Genomic DNA, 21,021 nt, shown 5'->3' on the forward strand with positions numbered 1-21,021 from the left:
GAGAGCTCAAGGACATACCAAAAAGTGCATATGAGAACTGCTTCGAGGATTGAAAAAAAACGTTAGCATAAGTGAGAAAAATAAAAATTCGCCTTATTTTTTGAACCAACCTCGTATGTACACATACTTTTCCGATTCTTCACTAATTCATACTGGCCTTTGCAAAAAACACTCTATTTTTTTCGTCGAGGACATTAATCCACCAAGAATTCGATTTACTATCAATCCACAACCATTTTCTAATTCTCTTTTTTAACTTTTGTCGCATTCTCTCCCAACAAGTACATTCGACCTCATTATTTTCTTACTCATTCCATTGTCGCGACTAACAATGGATTCGAAAACGTTCTTTAGAAAAACATCTTCAGGTGTTTACCGCGTTCCATTTGAAATCTTGGCTGATGAATAATCCGATTGACATTACAAATCGTCGCTAATGATACTTGCTGATGATTAATTCATTACAGCAACGCACTTCGAATAGGAAAAAACGCGAAACATAGTTTAAATGTTATTAAATTGATACTACTTTTTTCTGTCAAATACGTAAATCGCATTGATTATTTCTGATTTGAATAAGGAGGAAGTGAAAAATGAAATTTATTGATTTGATTATTTCCTGTTTTGCGATTTCTGTATGGTTTTTGAATAGGCCACAGTTTTTTAGAGTCGCATTTGATATAAAAACTAACATGGGTTTCAAGAAGTCCCTTTTGAGAACGTTAAGCTCATTGAAGCGGGAAAAGTTCGTTCCAGTTTATAAAAAATATTCAACGCAAAATAACGTCAATACTATATCGTTATTTTTGAGATATTTTCACCTTCCACAATCTGAAAAATACCTACAGTGCATTTCTTTTATTTTTTGACCAGGTCAACTCAAAAAATAAAAATTTGGGATAATGAAATTAATGTATGAATACTTTATTTGAAGTGAAATTGACAGATGAATCTTTCAAGATAGCGACTGGACGCCATCTGGGGAAAAAAATTAAATAGAAAGGGGGGGTCTTGTGACACATCATTTTGAAGCGCCTGACGAATAGATACTTCACAACCCTAGAATATGAAGTCAATATCTTCACCTACTACATTTAATAATTTCCTGAAGACAACACATTAATATCAATATTTCTAGAAATACTTATTCCTTTTTATCTGCCATATGGCAATTCCAACAACCCGATTTGTTAATTAATTTTCATTCAATCAACAACAGTGACATATTCCACTTTTCTAATCTCCTTCAAATTTGTTGCGGATGTTTCAAAATGAAGCGATTCAAAGTGAAAATTGCAAAGTATACATTATATTTGTTCAGTTCCGAAGACTGAGGCAGATTTTAGCCTCCGAAACTTAAAATAAGTTACGTGATGGAATTGGCCATACTTGATGAAAATCCATAACTTATGCAAGTAACAATTTATTTGAGATTTTCACTTAACAGTTTACACATGTAAAAATACTTCGATTTTGCGCAGTAAACTTATCGGGGTGAACTTAAAAGTTTGCTCTTTTACCTATATGTACCTGTAAAAATTTCTCCATCACAATTTTCATAAATTTTTTTGATGGTGAAAATATCAAAAACAATCAATATAAAACTCTGATTTCCTCTACAAAAATGACTTCCGTTCAATATCGACAAAACGTTTTTCATTGTCAATGTATAGATTTTTTTATTTACCTTGAGAAGACATATATATATATATATATATATATATATATATATATATATATATATATATATATATATAGATCCCTATATATCTCAGATCCCTATTCATAAAACTACCTGTAGACTGATTTATGAGGATTGAGATGAGTACTCTTCCATTCAGAAAGCATTTATAAAATCTTCAACAGAGTAAAAACAATGTTGCAAGAGCTAATTTTTCAAACATCCAAAAAAAATTTGCTGAAAAAATTGATAACCAAAGAGTTTTATTTGCTAACAGCTAACCTATATTTGCTAAACCTTAGTATTTATGTATGTTCCTAAGAACTGGAAGTTTGAAATAGGTATGTAAATACACGGTATAATATTCTGTATTATATGATTGAATTGGTCGATACTTGTGTAACTTGAATATATTGTGTATCTTCAAAATAATGTTTTCTAGCGATCACGATAGTTAGTACCATCGAAATCTCACTTCCCGAAATCTCGCAAAACCTGTTGTCTACAAATTTTGATAAAGTGAGATGAGTTTCCCCAGAGAAATGTGCCGTAGTTCATTTGTGAGTGGAAGATAGAATGGTAAGAACTCAACAGTACTGAATGACTAAGACATTTTTTGATTATTGAAACGAATAATTGAGTAAATACTTTGCAAAACTCATCTATGTGAGTAATTCATTTCAATCTGATACCCAATGTTATACCCAGAAAAGAAAGGCCATTCGTAAAATTACTATTTGAGGAAAAGATGATATTTTTAATTTTATGCTGATTCACTCAGTTTGGGTAATTTGTTTTTGGCACCCACTGTAAGTCTGTTAAGTTCAACATTGATTCTTAGGTCTATATTTTGAAGCTTCTGTAAAATCTAAAAACAATCTTTATTCAATAAATACAGTGGATGGCACATTAGACGTTTCTGGTGAACCAGACAACGGATCACTTTGAAAATTTAATGGAGGGCATATTCGGACATTCTCTAGCCAACTAAAATATTTTCGACAATGCGGTGTTGCCGCTTCTATTAGAAAGCAGTAGCAACTTTGATTTTTCAAATGGAACACTCTGTATATAATATTATTTTTGGAATCTCCAACAATTGCCCGACAACTTTTCTTGATATTTTCCTATACCTATCTGTTACCGTTTTCGAAATAAAAATTAATTTCAATTTTTTTCTTCGAAAATCATGACTTCTAAAAATGCCGATATCTTTTAGTTAAGAAGTACTATGATATCGAAATTTGGTTTGGAGTTAGGTGATACTTGGACACTTCCCACACGTCAGCCTAATCTCCGTTACTTCAATACAGGGTGGTAAAAAAATACAGTTTTTTCGTTTGCTTGAAAAAGTTGCTGAAATTTGATTATTTTAAATGGAACACCCTGTATATTATTGAAAATTCGGAAAGCTGCTGAAATTTGCTTTCTTTCTATGTATATCATACCTATACCTAACTAGTCAAGTTTCGGACTTATGAAAATTTATTTGTGAAAATGTCCCTTCAGAATGGTATTTCCATTCGGTATTTGGTAAGCAGGCCATGATTACTATTTGACAGTAGCGTTGTGACATTCTCCTAATAATATCGACATTTTCGTCACTTCAGAAGTTGCAAATACCTTCAAAACGATGGAACAAAACTATTCAAACGAAGTTCTTATGAATTTGTTTATTATTTTTGGACAGTGTGACAAAATTATCAGCAGAACATGTAGAAAGTTCAATGAAATGTATCCGAATCTACCGCCAATGAACCTCAAGAAATTTATACGAATTCAGAACAATTTCAATATGTTTGGATAAACTTTAAAAAAGCACCAAGAAACTTGAAGTTGGAAATATTGATATGAATAATTATAAAAAAGTAAAACAAAATCATGTGGAATATTTCAAAATATGTTCGAATCGCTGGCCGTTCACTTCCAAGCACTTTAAAATGCGGGTGTTGACTGCTTTTGTGGTGGCAGATCTGATTTCATTGGGATCCAAATCTTCAAATGTTTGGGCAATCCTTTCTAACAATTCATCTCTCGAACGCACGGGTATTTTGTAAACTTTTTCTTTAAACATTCCCCACAAATAAAAATCTAATGGATTAAGATCGGGTGATCTCGCTGGCCAATTCCATGGTCCCAAGCGCCTCATCCACCGATCGTCAAATAGTCTATCCAGTTCTGCACTCACTTCTCTTGTGCAATGTGCAGGAGCTCCGTCTAGTTGGTACCAATAGTTTCGATAATCTTCGAGTGGCAGATTATCCACGAAACTGTCTACAGTATTCTCCAAAATATTCAGGTAGCTTCTGGATGTTAATGACTTCTCGTATATCACGTACCTCAATTTGTTGTCCATCAACATGCAGAAGACATTAAAACTAAATTTTTCTTGAAATCCGGCTTCTTTTGTGACGTGAGGATTTTCACTGGACCAATAATGACGATTTTTTCTATTGAAAATCCCTTCTCTCGAAAATTTCGATTCATCAGTCCAAATAATTTTATTAAAAAAAAAAGTGGATCTTCTTGAATGCGTGTCAACAACATTTCACAAAATTCTACTCTCTGTTGAGGATCTTGAGGCTTCATTGCTTGAATTTTGGTGAATTTATAATCATGCATTTTATGTCTTCGCAAGATTCTTTGAACCGATGAATATTTTATACCCAAATCTTCTTCAGCACTTCTTATCGATGACTCGGGAAATGCGTGAAAATATGCTAAGACATTAATCTGGTTGTCTTCGAAAGTTACGGGTCGAGGCAAGTTTCTTGGTGCTTTTAAAGTTGATCCAAATGCATTGAAATTGTTCTGAATTCGTATAAATTTCTTGAGGTTCATTGGCGGTAGATTCGGATACATTTCATTGAACTTTCTACATGTTCTGCTGATAATTTTGTCACACTGTCCAAAAATAATAAACAAATTCATAAGAACTTCGTTTGAATAGTTTTGTTCCATCGTTTTGAAGGTATTTGCAACTTCTGAAGTGACGAAAATGTCGATATTATTAGGAGAATGTCACAACGCTACTGTCAAATAGTAATCATGGCCTGCTTACCAAATACCGAATGGAAATACCATTCTGAAGGGACATTTTCACAAATAAATGTTCATAAGTCCGAAACTTGACTAGTTAGGTATAGGTATGATATACATAGAAAGAAAGCAAATTTCAGCAGCTTTCCGAATTTTCAATAATATACAGGGTGTTCCATTTAAAATAATCAAATTTCAGCAACTTTTTCAAGCAAACGAAAAAACTGTATTTTTTTACCACCCTGTATTGAAGTAACGGAGATTAGGCTGACGTGTGGGAAGTGTCCAAGTATCACCTAACTCCAAACCAAATTTCGATATCATAGTACTTCTTAACTAAAAGATATCGGCATTTTTAGAAGTCATGATTTTCGAAGAAAAAAATTGAAATTAATTTTTATTTCGAAAACGGTAACAGATAGGTATAGGGAAATATCAAGAAAAGTTGTCGGGCAATTGTTGGAGATTCCAAAAATAATATTATATACAGAGTGTTCCATTTGAAAAATCAAAGTTGCTACTGCTTTCTAATAGAAGCGGCAACACCGCATTGTCGAAAATATTTTAGTTGGCTAGAGAATGTCCGAATATGCCCTCCATTAAATTTTCAAAGTGATCCGTTGTCTGGTTCACCAGAAACGTCTAATGTGCCATCCACCGTGAATCAGCCTGTATAGTAGAACAGTAATCAGATTTTAGCTGTACAACTGCTCTGTGTAGATGATAGTTTTGTAAAAAAAATACACAAGAGCAGAAACTCTAGAGAAAAACTATTTTTACGATTTTTTTCTACTTATGTAATCACAATAACTTTTTATAGTCAATGCATCATCTATTAAAGCCTGAATATTTATTAAGTCACCTTCAGTTTTATTATGTACCTTTATTTGCATTGAGTTTCTTCAATCTTAGCCTAGATTAGAAAGTATTTGATTTGTCTTCACCCACTACTCGATTTCAAATATTTCGTCGATTAAGACGAATTGAAAAGTATCAATTGAAAGAGGAATCAAAGAACATACAAAAATAACGGGAATAGTAGTCATTCCGCTATTGACATTGTAATAAAACGCAGCTAATGTTTCTAATCACATAATTTTTTATTATAACTTGGTTTTGATCGTACATCCTACAATTGTTATGAATGAATATTAGACGCTGTTCAGATTAAAAAAAGGTTTTTTTTGAGAGAGATTAATTCATTGTATTTGCCACTACTCGGAAACTGTAACACAAAACTAGAATTTATTCATCTATGACTAAAATTCTCTAGACAGACTGAATAATATGAGATATTGAGATATTAGTAATGAGTTAAAAATTCAACGTTTGGAAGAATGGAAGGTCGTTTGGAAGGTCGTTTAAATCGGCATCGTTTACCAGAAGAGCCATAACTTTTCAGAACACAAATACGTGTTACTTAATCCATCCAAAATGAATGTACTTAATTGAGTAACTTCCGTGGCATACGATAACGATCCTATTTATTAGCGAATTTGTTGTATCCAATATACGGTAAATCATCAGTCAAGGTCAATTAATTATTGATGACTATAATGGACAATGTACCTACTTGCATAATTGGAATAATTCGCAAATTCAACAATTTTGTTGTTTGCAACAAACACACCTTGAAAGTTTACCTACTTATTGCGTTTCGAATAAAATCACCGAAACAGTGTAGTATTAAAGTACGGAAGCGCAAAAGGGCCACATATTTTTATTATTTGCTTCTTGGAAATTACGACTTTGAATCTCTAAATTTCGACTTTGAACTCGAAATTTCTACTTTAATCTCGTAATTCTGAAATTTCGACTTCAAACTCGAAATTTCGACTTTGAACTCGAAATTTCGACTTTGAACTCGAAATTTCGACTTTGAACTCGAAATTTCGACTATTAAAGTCGAATCTGGAAATTTCGACTTTAAACTCGAAATTTCGACTTTAATCTTGTAATTTCGAAATTATGATTTAAAACTTCGACTTTAATCTCAAAATTTCGACTTTAAACTCGAAATTTAGACTTTAATCTCGTAATTTCGAAATTATGACTTAAAACTCGAAATTTCGAGTTTAAAGTCGAAATTTCGAGATTAAAGTCGAAGTTTTAAGTCATAATTTCGAAATTACGAGATTAAAGTCGAAATTTCGAGTTTAAAGTCGAAATTTCGAGATTCGACTTTAATAGTTGAAATTTCGAGTTCAAAGTGGAAATTTCGAGTTTGAAGTCGAAATTTTAGAATTACGAGATTAAAGTAGAAATTTCGAGTTCAAAGTCGAAATTTAGAAATTAAAGTCCAAATTTCGAGTTTGAAGTCGTAATTTTGAAATTACGAGATTAAAGTCGAAATTTCGAGATTCAAAGTCGTAATTTCCAAGAAACAAATAATAAAAATATGTGGCCCTTCTGCGCTTCCGTATTAAAGTAACTAATGCTTCATTTCAATGTGATATATTTATATGCTATTTATTTACATTTATCAATATGTACTTACGTAGTCGAAAACATATTTTTTTTTGGAAATAGGTACCTAATATCTGATCATCAAATTAACAAACTATATGTAATATATTTTCATGCTTTATGGCAGAATATAATTAGACTCGGGGGTCACGTCAGTGACTTCTCACTTCTCATCAATTTTCGTTGGCGAGCGATACTTTATCACAATAATATAATCGTAAGCTCATGTTCACTTAGAAAACTGCAGTCGTAAGCTTCATTATGATATCGTCGCCTATCTCTTCCTCAAGGTTTGTTAGTTTTGCTTTTACTATTGATAAAAGAAAAATTGTACATCTTTTATACAATGAATAACATCAAGGAGCCGATGTCTCTCTTCATTATAGGTACTCAAGATTTAGATATAAAATAATCGATTTAGCTGAATTGAATTATTATAAGCACGCTTTGCATTATAAATTCAAATATCAAATTCCAGATATTATAAAATTACCACTTTATTGTCGCAACGAGCTCAGTAATAATAATGTATCACATCAATACTGATTAGTCATGATATTTTCATTCAGAAACTTTGGAACACGCAATTTCTTTTCCTTCAACACAAGGTCTTTGTTGATTCTGAAATAATATTGCTAAACGACCAGAACTAACTGTCATAAGAAATCCCATATTCATAACGGCATGGAGAATACCAATTTATATAATGCATTCCGCTTGTCTAGAAGTTAAAGAACTGAATTCCAATCCAACCTGAAATTAGTCAAATATGCATAAACTATACAATGGCAATATGAGATTTCATACTGTTCATAATTTCACAAACTTCAATTTTTTCCAAAATATTTATTACATTTCCCAATTAAAAGTCACTCCCAAAATTACTCTCACGGTGTTCGAATTGTAGCCACTTCAAAATTATTTTCACGTCAGAATATTAGCTAATCCAAATTTATTTTCTTGTAGTTGGATGTTACCACGGTATCAAAATATTAATCAGTCACAAATCATTTTCATGGCGTCGGAATATTAGTCACTCACAAATTTATTCATTGTCACGGCACTGAAATAACAGTCATTCCCATTTTTTTCACGTCACCTGAATGTTAATCGCTCACATAATTATTACACTCACAAAATTACTTTTGCAAAATGATTTTACATTAATGGAATAATAATCATTCACGAATGTTTTTAGACCCTCCTCTCGTCGATGATTGAGGTGCTACCTCATGTCTCATTTTCAAAGTATCTGAACAAAAAAGTGACAGTAACTCCAAAACCAAAGAAAAAATCACTGACAAAACAGAATTATATATGCTTTAATTGACTAGCAACGACCTACCTCTTTTCCCCATTTTACCTACTTTTATCTTTTCAAAGAAATCATGATAAACTTCGTAAACTAACCTAAACAGCAAATTTAGCAATTTTATCGAATATATATTCTACATAGAGAACGACATAACTTTTTGATAATTTGGATCATTCCGAATTAAGAGGGGATAACTCTGGAACATTCTGATAATTCTGGAGTGTTTTGAAATCATTATGAATTATTTGGAAACGTTCATAATTATTGTGGAGTCACACTATTTTTTGAACATGATCAATAAAAATAAGTTTATAAATATACCTGAATACACCTACCTATTAGATACCTAGTCTAATTTTGAAAACAAAGTGAATTCAGATTTCATATACTCAACTTTTTCTTTTGTAACTCATTCAATTCAGTTTTCATTCATTTGTAGGTATTACTTCATGAGACAACACTACTTCATGTTTTGCTTTATATCCAGATTTTCTATCAAGATAAAAATGTGAAATCAAGACAAACCTGTAAATGTCAAGTTTAAACACACGCCTTCAACCCCGAGAGAAATCGGGTAAGAAATCGGACTTCTCTGTTTGATTTGAAAGTAAAACCAAGAGACACATTCGATTTTTCTATCGATTGAGAGTTCACCTGCTTTGAAAAAAAAAAACACGAGAGTTTGACAGTTTTCTAAGATATTGAAATTGTGCATCAACACGTTTTCATATATTACATTGTGTAGCGTTCATTCTGTTTCAAGTCCATAACGAATGCTTGGAGTACAAACTGAACGAGAAAAAGTAATTTCCATGTAATTCCTTGTTCATATGTTTGAAAGTAGTTATTTGAGATGAACTTTCTTTTCCAGTTTGTATCTGGAAACACTTTTGTGCATGATCATCTACATACGTTTGTGAAAAGTGTGTATACAGTGTGACACACTCAAATGAAGACACCCCTGTAAGTTAGTCATTTTTGAAAGCAGAGATGTGATTTTTGGTACAGTCCGAATGACAGCCTCAAACCCACAGCATACTGCGATCCCGCGAAAAGGGCAACTCTCGATATTTTGCTACGCGTTGGAGATACCAAAATAAGTTATTTGAAAAAGTTGCTTGGAAATCGATTTTGACCCGTATATACCGAATTTCAACCCAAAATGCTAAGTTCTGATTTTTTATTAATAATAATAATAATAAATGGGCTTTATTCATTGACATACATTGTTTATAAAGAAGAAGTATATACAAAAATCAATGAAAGGGCGAAGTTCAGCCGAGGCTGTTTTACAACAAAGGTTATAAATTCCGAAGTAAATATTAAAAATCTATTTAGCTTAAATAAGGTAAAATCTAGCAAAACACACACAAAGGTGAGACAAAGGAAAACCATATGAGCAAAGCATAACATATTATCTATCCAAAAGACTTCAGATATGTTTTCAACTTAACAATAAAAGTGTGACGGTTCAATGGTTCCGATAAGAAGCTACAGAAATAATGAATTAGTCAAATTCAATATAATAATGTATTGAAATAACTGCAATTGAAAATTATTATTTTATCAAATGTAAGTTGATAGAATTTAGACTCCTTTATTTCGATTTTGTTTTAATTTTGAGGAATTTTTCAATTTCCTGTTGAATATGAATTGGTCGAGAGAATTGGCCCAATTGGATTATCAATGTTTCATAGCAGTCTCATATTTTTCATAAAATAAATGATAATATAATTATCAATTTAAATAATCAATACAAGCTGAATCAAGAAATAAAAATCCACTAAAACCAACAAAAAACTGTAAAAAATCACATTTTGTGTTTCAACAATTTTCGATTTGGGCTAGAGCGTCAGGGTAACAAATGAACTATTTATACCCCATATGTCAGTTTAAAAGTAAATGCGTCAAAAACAGTAACAAAACGCCCATTGAACGTCTTAATTTATGAGAAAAAATTGAAATAATAAGGTTATTTGGTGATGGTGCTTGAAGTAGCAGACAAGTTGCTCAAGAATTCAACAGAAGACATCCGCAACGAAATCGTATTCAACATGGAACTTTTTACTCAAACCGAAAATGTATTAAAGAGTCGTCCAGATATCAACCCTGCGTCCGACACGTGGGGTGTGTCATACCCCAGCCGTAGAAAATTCCACAACACTTTTCGAAATTGGCACCCCAGCGTCGGATATATTTAGTAGCTTCCGCATATAGTCTCCACTCTCATATTCACATCTCAAATCAGTTGTCGTTTGACATATGTATGAATCAGACCTGTTAGATTTGTTCTGGTTCTAACATCCCAAAACGTTTGGAAACTGCGCAAGACAAGGTGCGTACAAACAAAAAATCTCAAACAGTCCGAAATAGTCTCGAACACTTGTTTAAACCAGAACACTTTTGAGGAGACCACTGTGCCACCTATCGTATATATGAAGATATATAAAGAGATGAAGACGAGAAAATACTATTGATCATGTCCATTTTGTTATGTAGCGTATCCCTATAGTCAGCTCAAATGTTATCTACCTCAATCATCAATTATTCAAATCAAATAAATAAAAAAAACATCCTAGCAAATAGTCCAAACAAATTTCCACATGATTGCGCATGAGCAACGGGAACAGTTCTCAACAGTTCAGCCTAGAGAACAAGAACGATTCGGGACGGTTCAAAACAGTTTAGGATCATTTCAGTCAAAACCAGAACAGAGGATTCTTCAGTCCGAAATTATCCTCAATAAACCAGAACGCTCTATATCAAGTGCGCATGATCCACAACCAGAACAGACCTTCTGGTTCTGCGAAATTCAGTTCTAGGACGTCAGAATCATGCACAGTTGATATAGAGCGTTCTGGTTTATTGAGGATAATTTCAGACTGATGAATCCTCTGTTCTGGTTTTAACTGCGAAATGATCCTAAACTGTTTTCAACCGTCCCGAATTGTTCTTGCTCTCGAGGCTGAACTGTTCCCGTTGCTCATGCGCATTCATGTGGAAATTTGTTTGGGCTACTTGCTAGGATGTTTTTTATTTATTTGATTTGAATAATTGATGATTGAGGTTAGATAATATTTGAGCTGACTATAGGGATACGCTACATAACAAAATGGACATGATTAATAGTATTTTCTCGTCTTCATCTCTTCATATATACGATAGGTGGCACAGTGGTTTCCTCAAAAGCGTTCTGGTTTAAACAAGTGTCCGAGACTATTTCGAACTGTTTGAGATTTTTTGTTTGTACGCACCATGTTTTGCGCAGTTTCCAAACGTTTTGGGATGTTAGAACCAGAACAAACCTGTTATAAAGCGACTGGGGTGCACGAAACCCCACATGTCTCTATACGTTCCAAAATTGTGCGCATTAAAAGAAAACCAAATCGAGTAGTTTTTCAAATTATTCGATAAAAATAGGTGATTATGAGCAAGAAATGGCCCGTCTTCAGTCCTTATGGGATGAAATAGGAAGTGATGATGAAATTGACGAATCTGATGGTGATGAAACGAGCGATAATGTTAGCATCGTTAGTAACTATCCAGATTTCGAAGATCAAAGGCGAAACTGTGGAACCTCCATACAAAAGACTCAAACGAAATGGACAAGGAAGGTCTCAAGATTGCCATCGTGCCCGTGATCGAAATACAAAATACATTTGTAACAAACGCAATAAATTCATATGTCTGGACCATGCAGAAATATACTGTAAATCTTGCGTAGAAATGGCAAACGTTGATGACCTGTAACTTTTTATGATTCAGTCGTTTTATGTGCAAAAGACTTCTTCGAGTAAATCTATATTTTTTTCCATTAAAAAAGTCCATTGTTTTGGTAAAGACGGAATATAACGATTAATTGCTCGTTTTGGTAAATCAAAAATTATTTTATTGCAAAAAGAGATATCACAGTATAGAATTCTCATAACAACTATGTTGCAATTCAAAAAAAAATGTTAATTTTAATAGAAAAATCATATTGGGGTCTCACACACCCCATGTATCTACAAATGTTACAAAAGTTCACATGTCGGACGCAGGGTTAACAATCCACATCGAAATGTCTTAGCTTCATTTCGTACCAATCCCCAAATCAGTTTGCGTGAAAGGTCTAAGCAATTAAATTTGAGTAGAGAGAAAATTAGAAGATGTCTCATTCGTCATGAAATTAAACCTTTTAAACCAAAGTTCTTGCACACATTGAAAGAAGGTGACGAATATAAAAGATTAGATTACTGCTATTGGGTCAGAAGAAACTTTTCGAATGAAATTTTCTGAAAAAAAATGTTGTTCTATGAAGAGGCTACGTTCACTACCAATCCAATAGTATCTGCTCAAATTTGCAGATAATGATCTACTGAAAATTTCTATCAGTTTATAAACTGTACGGACCAATACTCAAAAAGTTAATGCATGATGGTGGTATTTTAGTAGACAGAATAATTGGATCGCGTTTCTTCAGTAATACCATTAACGCTAAACGAATATTTTTTGATAATGAATTATGGGAAATAATTTGAAATCTACCCCTCAATGTGCGACAAGAGATGTAATTTCAGTGAGCGGAGCTTCCGTTCATAATTCTTGGATTGTTTAAGAGTAGTTGAACGAACATTTTCCATTACGTTGGTTTGGTAGAAATAGCCCATATGAACAATGGCTTCCTCGCACTTCTGACATAATATCAATGCATTTTCACGTCTGAGGAACTGTCAAGAATAGGATTCATAAGTCTAGGTTACGGAATCAATATGAACTTTGTAAGAGAATATGGCAAGCCTGCCGTGAAATAAATATTCCAGAACTTGGGAGAGTGACCAATAATAATAGAAAAATAATTGAAAAATGTATCAGATTTGAGGGCGGGCCAGTTGAGAGAGACAATATTTAGCACTGACTTCCAATATAAGTGTTTATTACATTTCCTGTTGAATTCGCTTCATTAATTTTCATTTATTTTCGACCGATGTCTGTGCATTTTAGTAACTAATAATAAAAATTTGTTTTTTTTTCATAATAAACATCAGTTAGGTTTTTCATTTTCATTCCTTCATTATAAAACATTTATTATTTTCATAGCTTCTTATTTAGAACCATTAATTGAAAATCGGACTTGAATATGAAAATTCCATAATAAAATTCAAAATTCGAATTTTGTGTTGGAATTCGGTATGTAGGATCAAAATCGATATCTAAGCAACTTTTTCGGTATCTCCAACACGATGCAAAATATTGAAAATTTGCCCTTTTCGCATCAGGACCGCAGTAGGCTGGGTTTAAGGCTGATACTCGGGTTTTCAAAAATGACTTAAACACAAGGTGTCTTCATTTCAAGTGTGTGTCACACTGTAGAAATTAATTTTTTTCTTCCTATCTTCGGAGGTTCGACATTTCTTGTATAATGATGATGAAGTAGACAGCCAAAAAACATTTTCCCAAAAATTAATTAAATTTCATAGTCAGTGAAATCGTAACTGTAGTATTATTGAATTTACCTCCTGGCTTAACAGAAAAATAATATGACATAATTTTAATATAATAACATTTTTTAAATATTAAATATTTTAATTTAATTTTTTAGGCAGTTGCTGCCACCGAAATAAAACATTCTTCGTTTTGCAAATCATATGTAAAAAGTGAATAACCTAAAAATCTGAAACTGAAAAATAATTATCTTCCAAATAGCATGTAGGAAGGAAAACTGTTGTATAGATATTTGTGAAGTTTTTCATTATGCACAACTCCAGTCCAGCAATCCTGTACGTGCTGCTTTAACAATGCGTAGGTCGCGTAGGTAATGTTTGAATAAAGTGTATTTAATTCTGAAATGTGTTTTTTTTAATCACTAATACTATCTAAAAGTTTTGATAATTATCTGAACTTCAAATTAAACACGAAATAAATATAAATATTGATCTACAAGCCTTTTTGGGTCAATACAAAGATGTTTATTGGATTAAAATTAATCCTTATCTACCAAGTGTATCTCTATTAATTTTTCATTTTCATACATTATTTTTGGTAGATTCGAATAATTAGGAGAGTTTCAAGAAAGCATATATTTAGCAAAAAATTGAATTGTCTTTCAATTAAAATTCATAAGCATATAATATACTTAGAATTGTGAAAAAAATGTAACAAATTGTCTCTTCAACTTTCTCTCAACAACTTAGTGAAACATTATTTTGTAAGAATTCCATGCTGTAAACTAATTTCATCATAAGGATGGAATCAGGAACTGATAAAATTATATATACATATATATTTGTGTCTTCTAAAAAAAGATGTACCTACAATTCAGTGATTGAAAACTGACAATAAACAACAAATTAGGTAAGATTCTTACCTTTTGCAATATTTCTGATAAATCCAAGACACGACGGGTAGAATTCACTGAACTTCCAAAGTTATAAGCGATTATAGCACTTTCAATAATTTTTTCACGACTCACATCTAAGGATTCGCGATATCACTTCTTTTAAATCCCATTAAGCTTTCAAACCAAAGCACACTCTAGATTCAAATTCATAATGATGAAGCGCGCTCGATGGCGAATCTGAATAATCGACGGTGGCGACACCACGGCTGTGTACGGTAACTCGCGAAAGTGAGAAAATTTAAATTTGAATGGGTATGGGAAAAGAGGGTCGCAGAATAAGGGATTTGGTTCGGAAGGGTTCTATTGTGAAATGTCCCCATTTTTATGTACCAGAGAGTTTTGTTTCGAATTGAATAGGGTAAGAAAATAAATAATTTCAGAAGGTTTCATTTATCTTACTAAATGTTTAGGAAATGTATATATATATGCATTCAATAATTGGGTTTGAATTCATCATTTTGTAGCAATTTTGACAATTTATTAACAAAAATAGTTGTGATTTCTTTTGATTTTTTTTTCTGTTATTTATATTAAAAATTTTTCAACAAAGATTGTGTATTTCGAATAATCGTCCGATGTTATCATTGTTTACATTGTAATCCATAAGTGAAAGTATTAGTTGTACAATAATTGAAAACTTCTACGATGCCAATAATGGAATTTACACGCGATTTATCATGTCTATTGCAACTATTTGGCAACCAGTTATACACATAAAACATTCCCATATTTTGTATTCGGTTAATTGGGAGATTTCTTTCTTTTCGATTCCTACACAACTAAATTCTATAGCTGACGTACGTGGAAAAAATCGTACTTTTTGGTACAAAACAAGTCATTTCCAAGTTGATACCTATTTTTGAATTTCTTAGAAAAAACTAATAGTCCAATATCCCAGAGTTGCCAAACCGACTATTGAATTACAATTAGAGCCATCATCGCCTAGGCCGTCAGAAAGCACTGAAGGGTGGAAAGTCAAGAAGATAGTTCAACATTTATTTATTTCCATGAGAGATGGATAATCGATTTTGGCTTGTTATAGAAATTCGTTTTGCGAGGTTTTGGAATATGAATAAAATGTTAATAACATGCCCCCTAATTGCTCAGGATATCTTCGATCCGTATCTCTGATCACAAATTCACAAATAATAAACATATTCTTAACAAATGACTTATTGGCGCCAGAAATATTACAATTCGAATGATCACTAGTTGCAAATTATGGATAGATTGATCCGTTACTTGATGAAAATTAATAACATTATCCATGATGGTGTTTACACAATCCTCACAAACATTTATATTTCTAGACGCGTTTCATTAACATTTTTAGCGAAAGGCATCAAGGTTTGATTTGTAAAATTTATTCTTATTCTCTTTTTTTGTACATATTTTTTCATCATCATTCATCTTCATTATTTTATTAAAATGATCATTGTTAACATATCATTATTTTTCCATATTTTTTCATTATTTAATTTTTCAACTAGCTCAAAAATATTTGGGTTCTGGTATTTCCAATACATATTTCCAACCTCTTATTCACACATTTTTCATTTTCAGTTCTCATGGATTCGAGAAATAGTTAAACACCTGTAACATGCATAACCATTTCTGTTAGGACACACAATAAATCAGCTCTGACTAGGTTGCAATGCCACATTACCGCTCAATACCTTCCGCCTTAGTATTACTGGTTTTAAACTTCACTTTTTTAAGAGATTCCTGAAATCTTCGTCGCATATTTCAGATTGATTCATTTTTATCGATATGTAAATAAACAAAAAACCAAGAGAACTGAGCTCACGCCCCTCAGCACCCTCTAGTGGCAAGAATGTTGATACGTGTTCAGAAGAACATGATTCACACCGAATGCGTGTTCCCATGATTTCGAAATAACGTATGCGTATTTACTAACTCGACAGCAGATTTCTTTTATAGATATCGGAAGAAATATTTTCAACATCCTAACTTGCTCTCAGCTTTACATTATCATGAGTTAATAATTTAGATTGATCTTTATTTTTATATAAATATAATCTTTTTTTAATCAACTTTTTCAACTTACTGCTTTCTGCTACTCCGGAAATATTACCTTGGATGATGTGACTGACAAACCATTCGAATATATTCGGAACTAGTAACAAATGATTCTCTTTCTAATTATGTAAACAATAGTAACTAGATCTAACTGATTATTTATTTTTTTAAGGACAAAACACAAGTGCTACAGAAAAATCTTTAAGGCGCTCTCAGAGCGGTGCGAAATTATATTGTAGAAGCCAAGAAATGATAACTACCGTTCATTGGATACTTTAACAAACTTTTAGATTTTTTTTGTTGGACACACTGTGAATCGAAGAAACTCGTGTTTTTTGCTCCATCACTTTCGGAAGTACACTTTTGATCGCTGTCAGTTGTCACTTCCAACTTCCTTCTTTCAATTGTCCACAATGCAGGCGCCTACACAGAAGGTAAATTTCTAATAGACTTTTATTAAAATAGCTGTATTTAGTAACTCTGGAAAGAAATCTATCATAACAAAATATGTTTGTTTCAGCCGAAAAAGGAACCAATCCACTCTGTCCAAGTTTTTGGCAGAAAAGTGAGTATTTTTGAAATACCAATATATCAAATGGGCACACGTGGTATATAGTTTTCACGACTCGTGTGGAAATCGTAGAGTTTGGTTTTTATTTGTCATTTTTTTTTTAGAAAACAGCTACCGCAGTTGCATATTGCAAAAGGGGTAGAGGAGTACTAAGGGTCAATGGGCGCCCTTTGAGCCAGGTTGAGCCTAAAATGCTCCAGGACAAACTTCAAGAACCCATTTTGCTTCTTGGAAAGGTAACTAGATAATGAGTATTATTTGAAAACGTGGTTTAATTTCCTAAAACTTCAAATTTTAGCAGGGTGTAACAATTATAAAACAGTCATCTGTATGCTTATAATTCAAACAAAAAAGTCTTCCTGTTATTCAAATATGTTCATCAATATTTTGTGTAAACTTGTACATACCACCAGCATCTTTTGAATTTTTGTTTCACTCGAGAAGAGTGCATTTTAAAGTAGCGTGTTGTTTAGGTTTCCTTACTGAATCTAGTTGATTTCGGTTAATCTAAGAATGTTGTTTTGAATATTTTTCATAACTTCTCAAAATACGAAGGAAACATCATGATTATTCATAATCTGTCAGCCATGTAACACTACGCAATCATCTCAATTTCAATTAGATACATTCTCCCAAGAAAAAATCTGGTCTGGGTAGGTATCAAACTTATGACCTTTTAATAGTGTCAGGTGCATTACCCTTATACCAATTCACCACTTGACGATTCAAATCATGCTTATTGATTTAGATTTGAATATTCCAGTAGCTTCACATACCCGCTGGTGAACTTGCAGTAACTACCTCAATAGGTCGATTATTAATTATTTTTAGTGAAATAGTGGAAAATGAACATATAAAATCTATACTTTTAATATTGGCATTCGTTCACTTTAAAATCTCCCATGTAACGAGACCAGTCTGAGCCCAGAATGTCGGGCCTTTATCTGAGTTTTATGGTTTAGGGACATATTCTCTGCAAATGTACTATATAAAATATATATTATATGATGATCCTTTTATCCCGAATATGAGCTTAGGCATTGAAATCGGTTTCAATTCTGATGGATATTACCTCAAAACCTGTTGGCGTGATTTTGTATGAAGATATTTCAACTGTTGTTTTATTTGCAGGACAAGTTCTCTGCAGTAGATGTGAGAGTCCGTGTAAATGGTGGAGGACATGTTTCCCAAATCTATGCTATTAGGCAGGCGATATCCAAAGCTCTGGTAGCGTACTATCAAAAATGTAAGTAAATGTTGCTGTAATTTCAATATGTGTCGGTGAAATGAAAATATACAAATACATTTTCCCAACTTCATTATAAACATTGTAGCGATGAAATGTAAGTGAAACGTTGGAAAATGTTGACTCTTGAATTGAACTGGCATATTCTAAATTATGAATTGAAAAGCCATATATCTGATTCACTCAAACTTCTGTATTTCAATATTTGCTGTCAAGGGTTGTCATACTTTTAACTTTTCAATAGTGACACTGATGTTTTTGACATTCATGCCAGTATCGGGTTAATAATTCATACATTTATTTTTTTCTGCCAAAAATGTTTTACGTTTGTTACAATTTGTACTTTTGGGATCAGATAAATATTAGGTTACGTCTACAGTGAATGGGACTATTCGACCCTCCACCGCAACCCGCAAGGGTTTATTGTAGCTAAGTACCTATTAGTGGGGTATCAGATTGAAATGGAAATTTCTATAATTTAATGCACAAAAGTCAAAATGAGTTTATTCGGTTACTAAGAAGTATCAAAAACCTAATAAAATGTCTAAGAAATATTGTTTTAATTCTGTCAAAACACAATTACTTTCAATTATTTTGTGATTGCAAAAATTTGCTATTGTGATACATTTTTTTGAACGATAATTCCAGTTTTTTCCATCTCTCAATGTCAACAAAACTCTCAGTGTTTTTGATTATAATGATCTGGACGTTACATCTTGTCCAATAAGAAAAATGCTTAGTCTAGCTTTAGATCACAAACTCACTTTGAATCCACATATTGACCTATTCTGCGAAACATTGAAAAAAAATGTTAGCCACTAAGATTTAAGTGAAATCACTACAGCAAGAATGTTTTGCCGAGTTATTATGTAAAAATCAACATTCACATAAAATATGGAATTCTAAACTGGGGTACAGGATCTTTTTCACGAAGGATTTTCATACTATAGAAATATGCTATGAGAATCATCGATGGTCTAGAATGGCAAGGGTCATGCATATATTAATAATATTGTTTATTTTCATTTGACCCATTCGAAATTATCACTACACCTACCTTAAGTTTAAAAAATAAAATCAGATACATTCATCAAGTTACAAAACACAAAGCAGATTAAAATTTGTTTTAGATTTAGAAGTCCTGTTCAGTTGTCATGAATTCACCAAGTGAATAAAAAGCATGGCCTTTCAGATATTTTCACTTCTTGTATTAACTGGAAGGTGTCATAGATTTTTATTGATATCACACATATGAGTATATATATTGTATATGAATTATGTGTTTATGTTTTCAAAAATGTTTCTCTTTTTGAAATGACCCGTCAAAATCATGACCACTCAACTAAATCGTAAAAACTTTTTGAGGGCTGCCATCGAACGGCATTATTTAAAAGTCATCTTTACTTTGCACCTGAATTATTCTTGAGTTGGACATTTCAACGACAGAGTTGTATATTATTTCGATTTTTAAGACAATTGAAAACCTACTTCATCCAAAAAAACTGCTACACCATCCAGGAGTTTTTGGAAAATGAGTAATTCTTCTCTAACATGTGTTATCTATTTTTCAAGTGTTATTTTACCTTTTGTGTAACTATCAGTAATGTTTGTAATTGTATTATACTATGGTATACACCTTATGGATGTCTTCTTCGTTACTGTATATTATTTTGTAAAATAAATTTTGTACTGCTCAACTAGGGAAATGAATGTTATTAATAATTAAAATCAAATAAGGTGATTCATTTGTAAACATATTCACAAAGTCTGGTGTAATTGAATCTTTTATTATTCAGATGTTGATGAAGCATCCAAAAAGGAATTGAAGGACATCTTGATTCAATACGATCGAACATTGTTGGTTGCTGATCCTCGTCGTTGTGAGCCCAAGAAGTTTGGTGGTCCAGGTGCCCGTGCCCGCTACCAAAAATCTTACCGTTAAGCTGTTTAGGTATAATGTTGTGTTTCTTGTGAGATATCTACAATAAACATGATCTATTTGTACATCTTTTTTTCATAAAATTGAATAATTCAATAGGTTCCTTGAAATAGGTATATTTCAGGTGAAGTGACAAAGTGATGTTCTTAGAATTTGTTTTGAAAATATTATTTGCAGGTAATAATAATGAACAGTATGATATGAACAAGTGTGTGTTTGTGATTTTTGGAAAGTACCTTGAAACCTAGTCAATTGAAATTGGGTTGAGTTCTCAGTTCGCATGAGTTCTGTCCGATTCATCAAATAGAAAGTGGCAAAATCTTTCATATCTAACGTGATTTTCTT

The 21,021-nt window shown here is 32.3% G+C and overlaps 1 protein-coding gene across 1 annotated transcript; it reads left to right on the plus strand.

Annotated features, from left to right (window-relative positions):
• Positions 1-17,243: 17,243 nt before the first annotated feature.
• Positions 17,244-20,741, plus strand: RpS16 (Ribosomal protein S16). The gene is made up of 5 exons (XM_023169805.2): positions 17,244-17,354; positions 17,441-17,485; positions 17,596-17,727; positions 18,623-18,737; positions 20,534-20,741. The coding sequence occupies exons 1-5, from the start codon at positions 17,334-17,336 to the stop codon at positions 20,677-20,679; spliced, it is 459 nt and encodes a 152-aa protein (XP_023025573.1). The 5' UTR covers positions 17,244-17,333; the 3' UTR covers positions 20,680-20,741.
• Positions 20,742-21,021: the final 280 nt, after the last annotated feature.

The sequence above is a fragment of the Leptinotarsa decemlineata genome, unplaced genomic scaffold, assembly GCF_025532065.1.
Source record: "Leptinotarsa decemlineata unplaced genomic scaffold, Ldec_3_MD MMD2_tig00003335_RagTag_RagTag, whole genome shotgun sequence".
Lineage (NCBI taxonomy): Eukaryota > Metazoa > Arthropoda > Insecta > Coleoptera > Chrysomelidae > Leptinotarsa > Leptinotarsa decemlineata.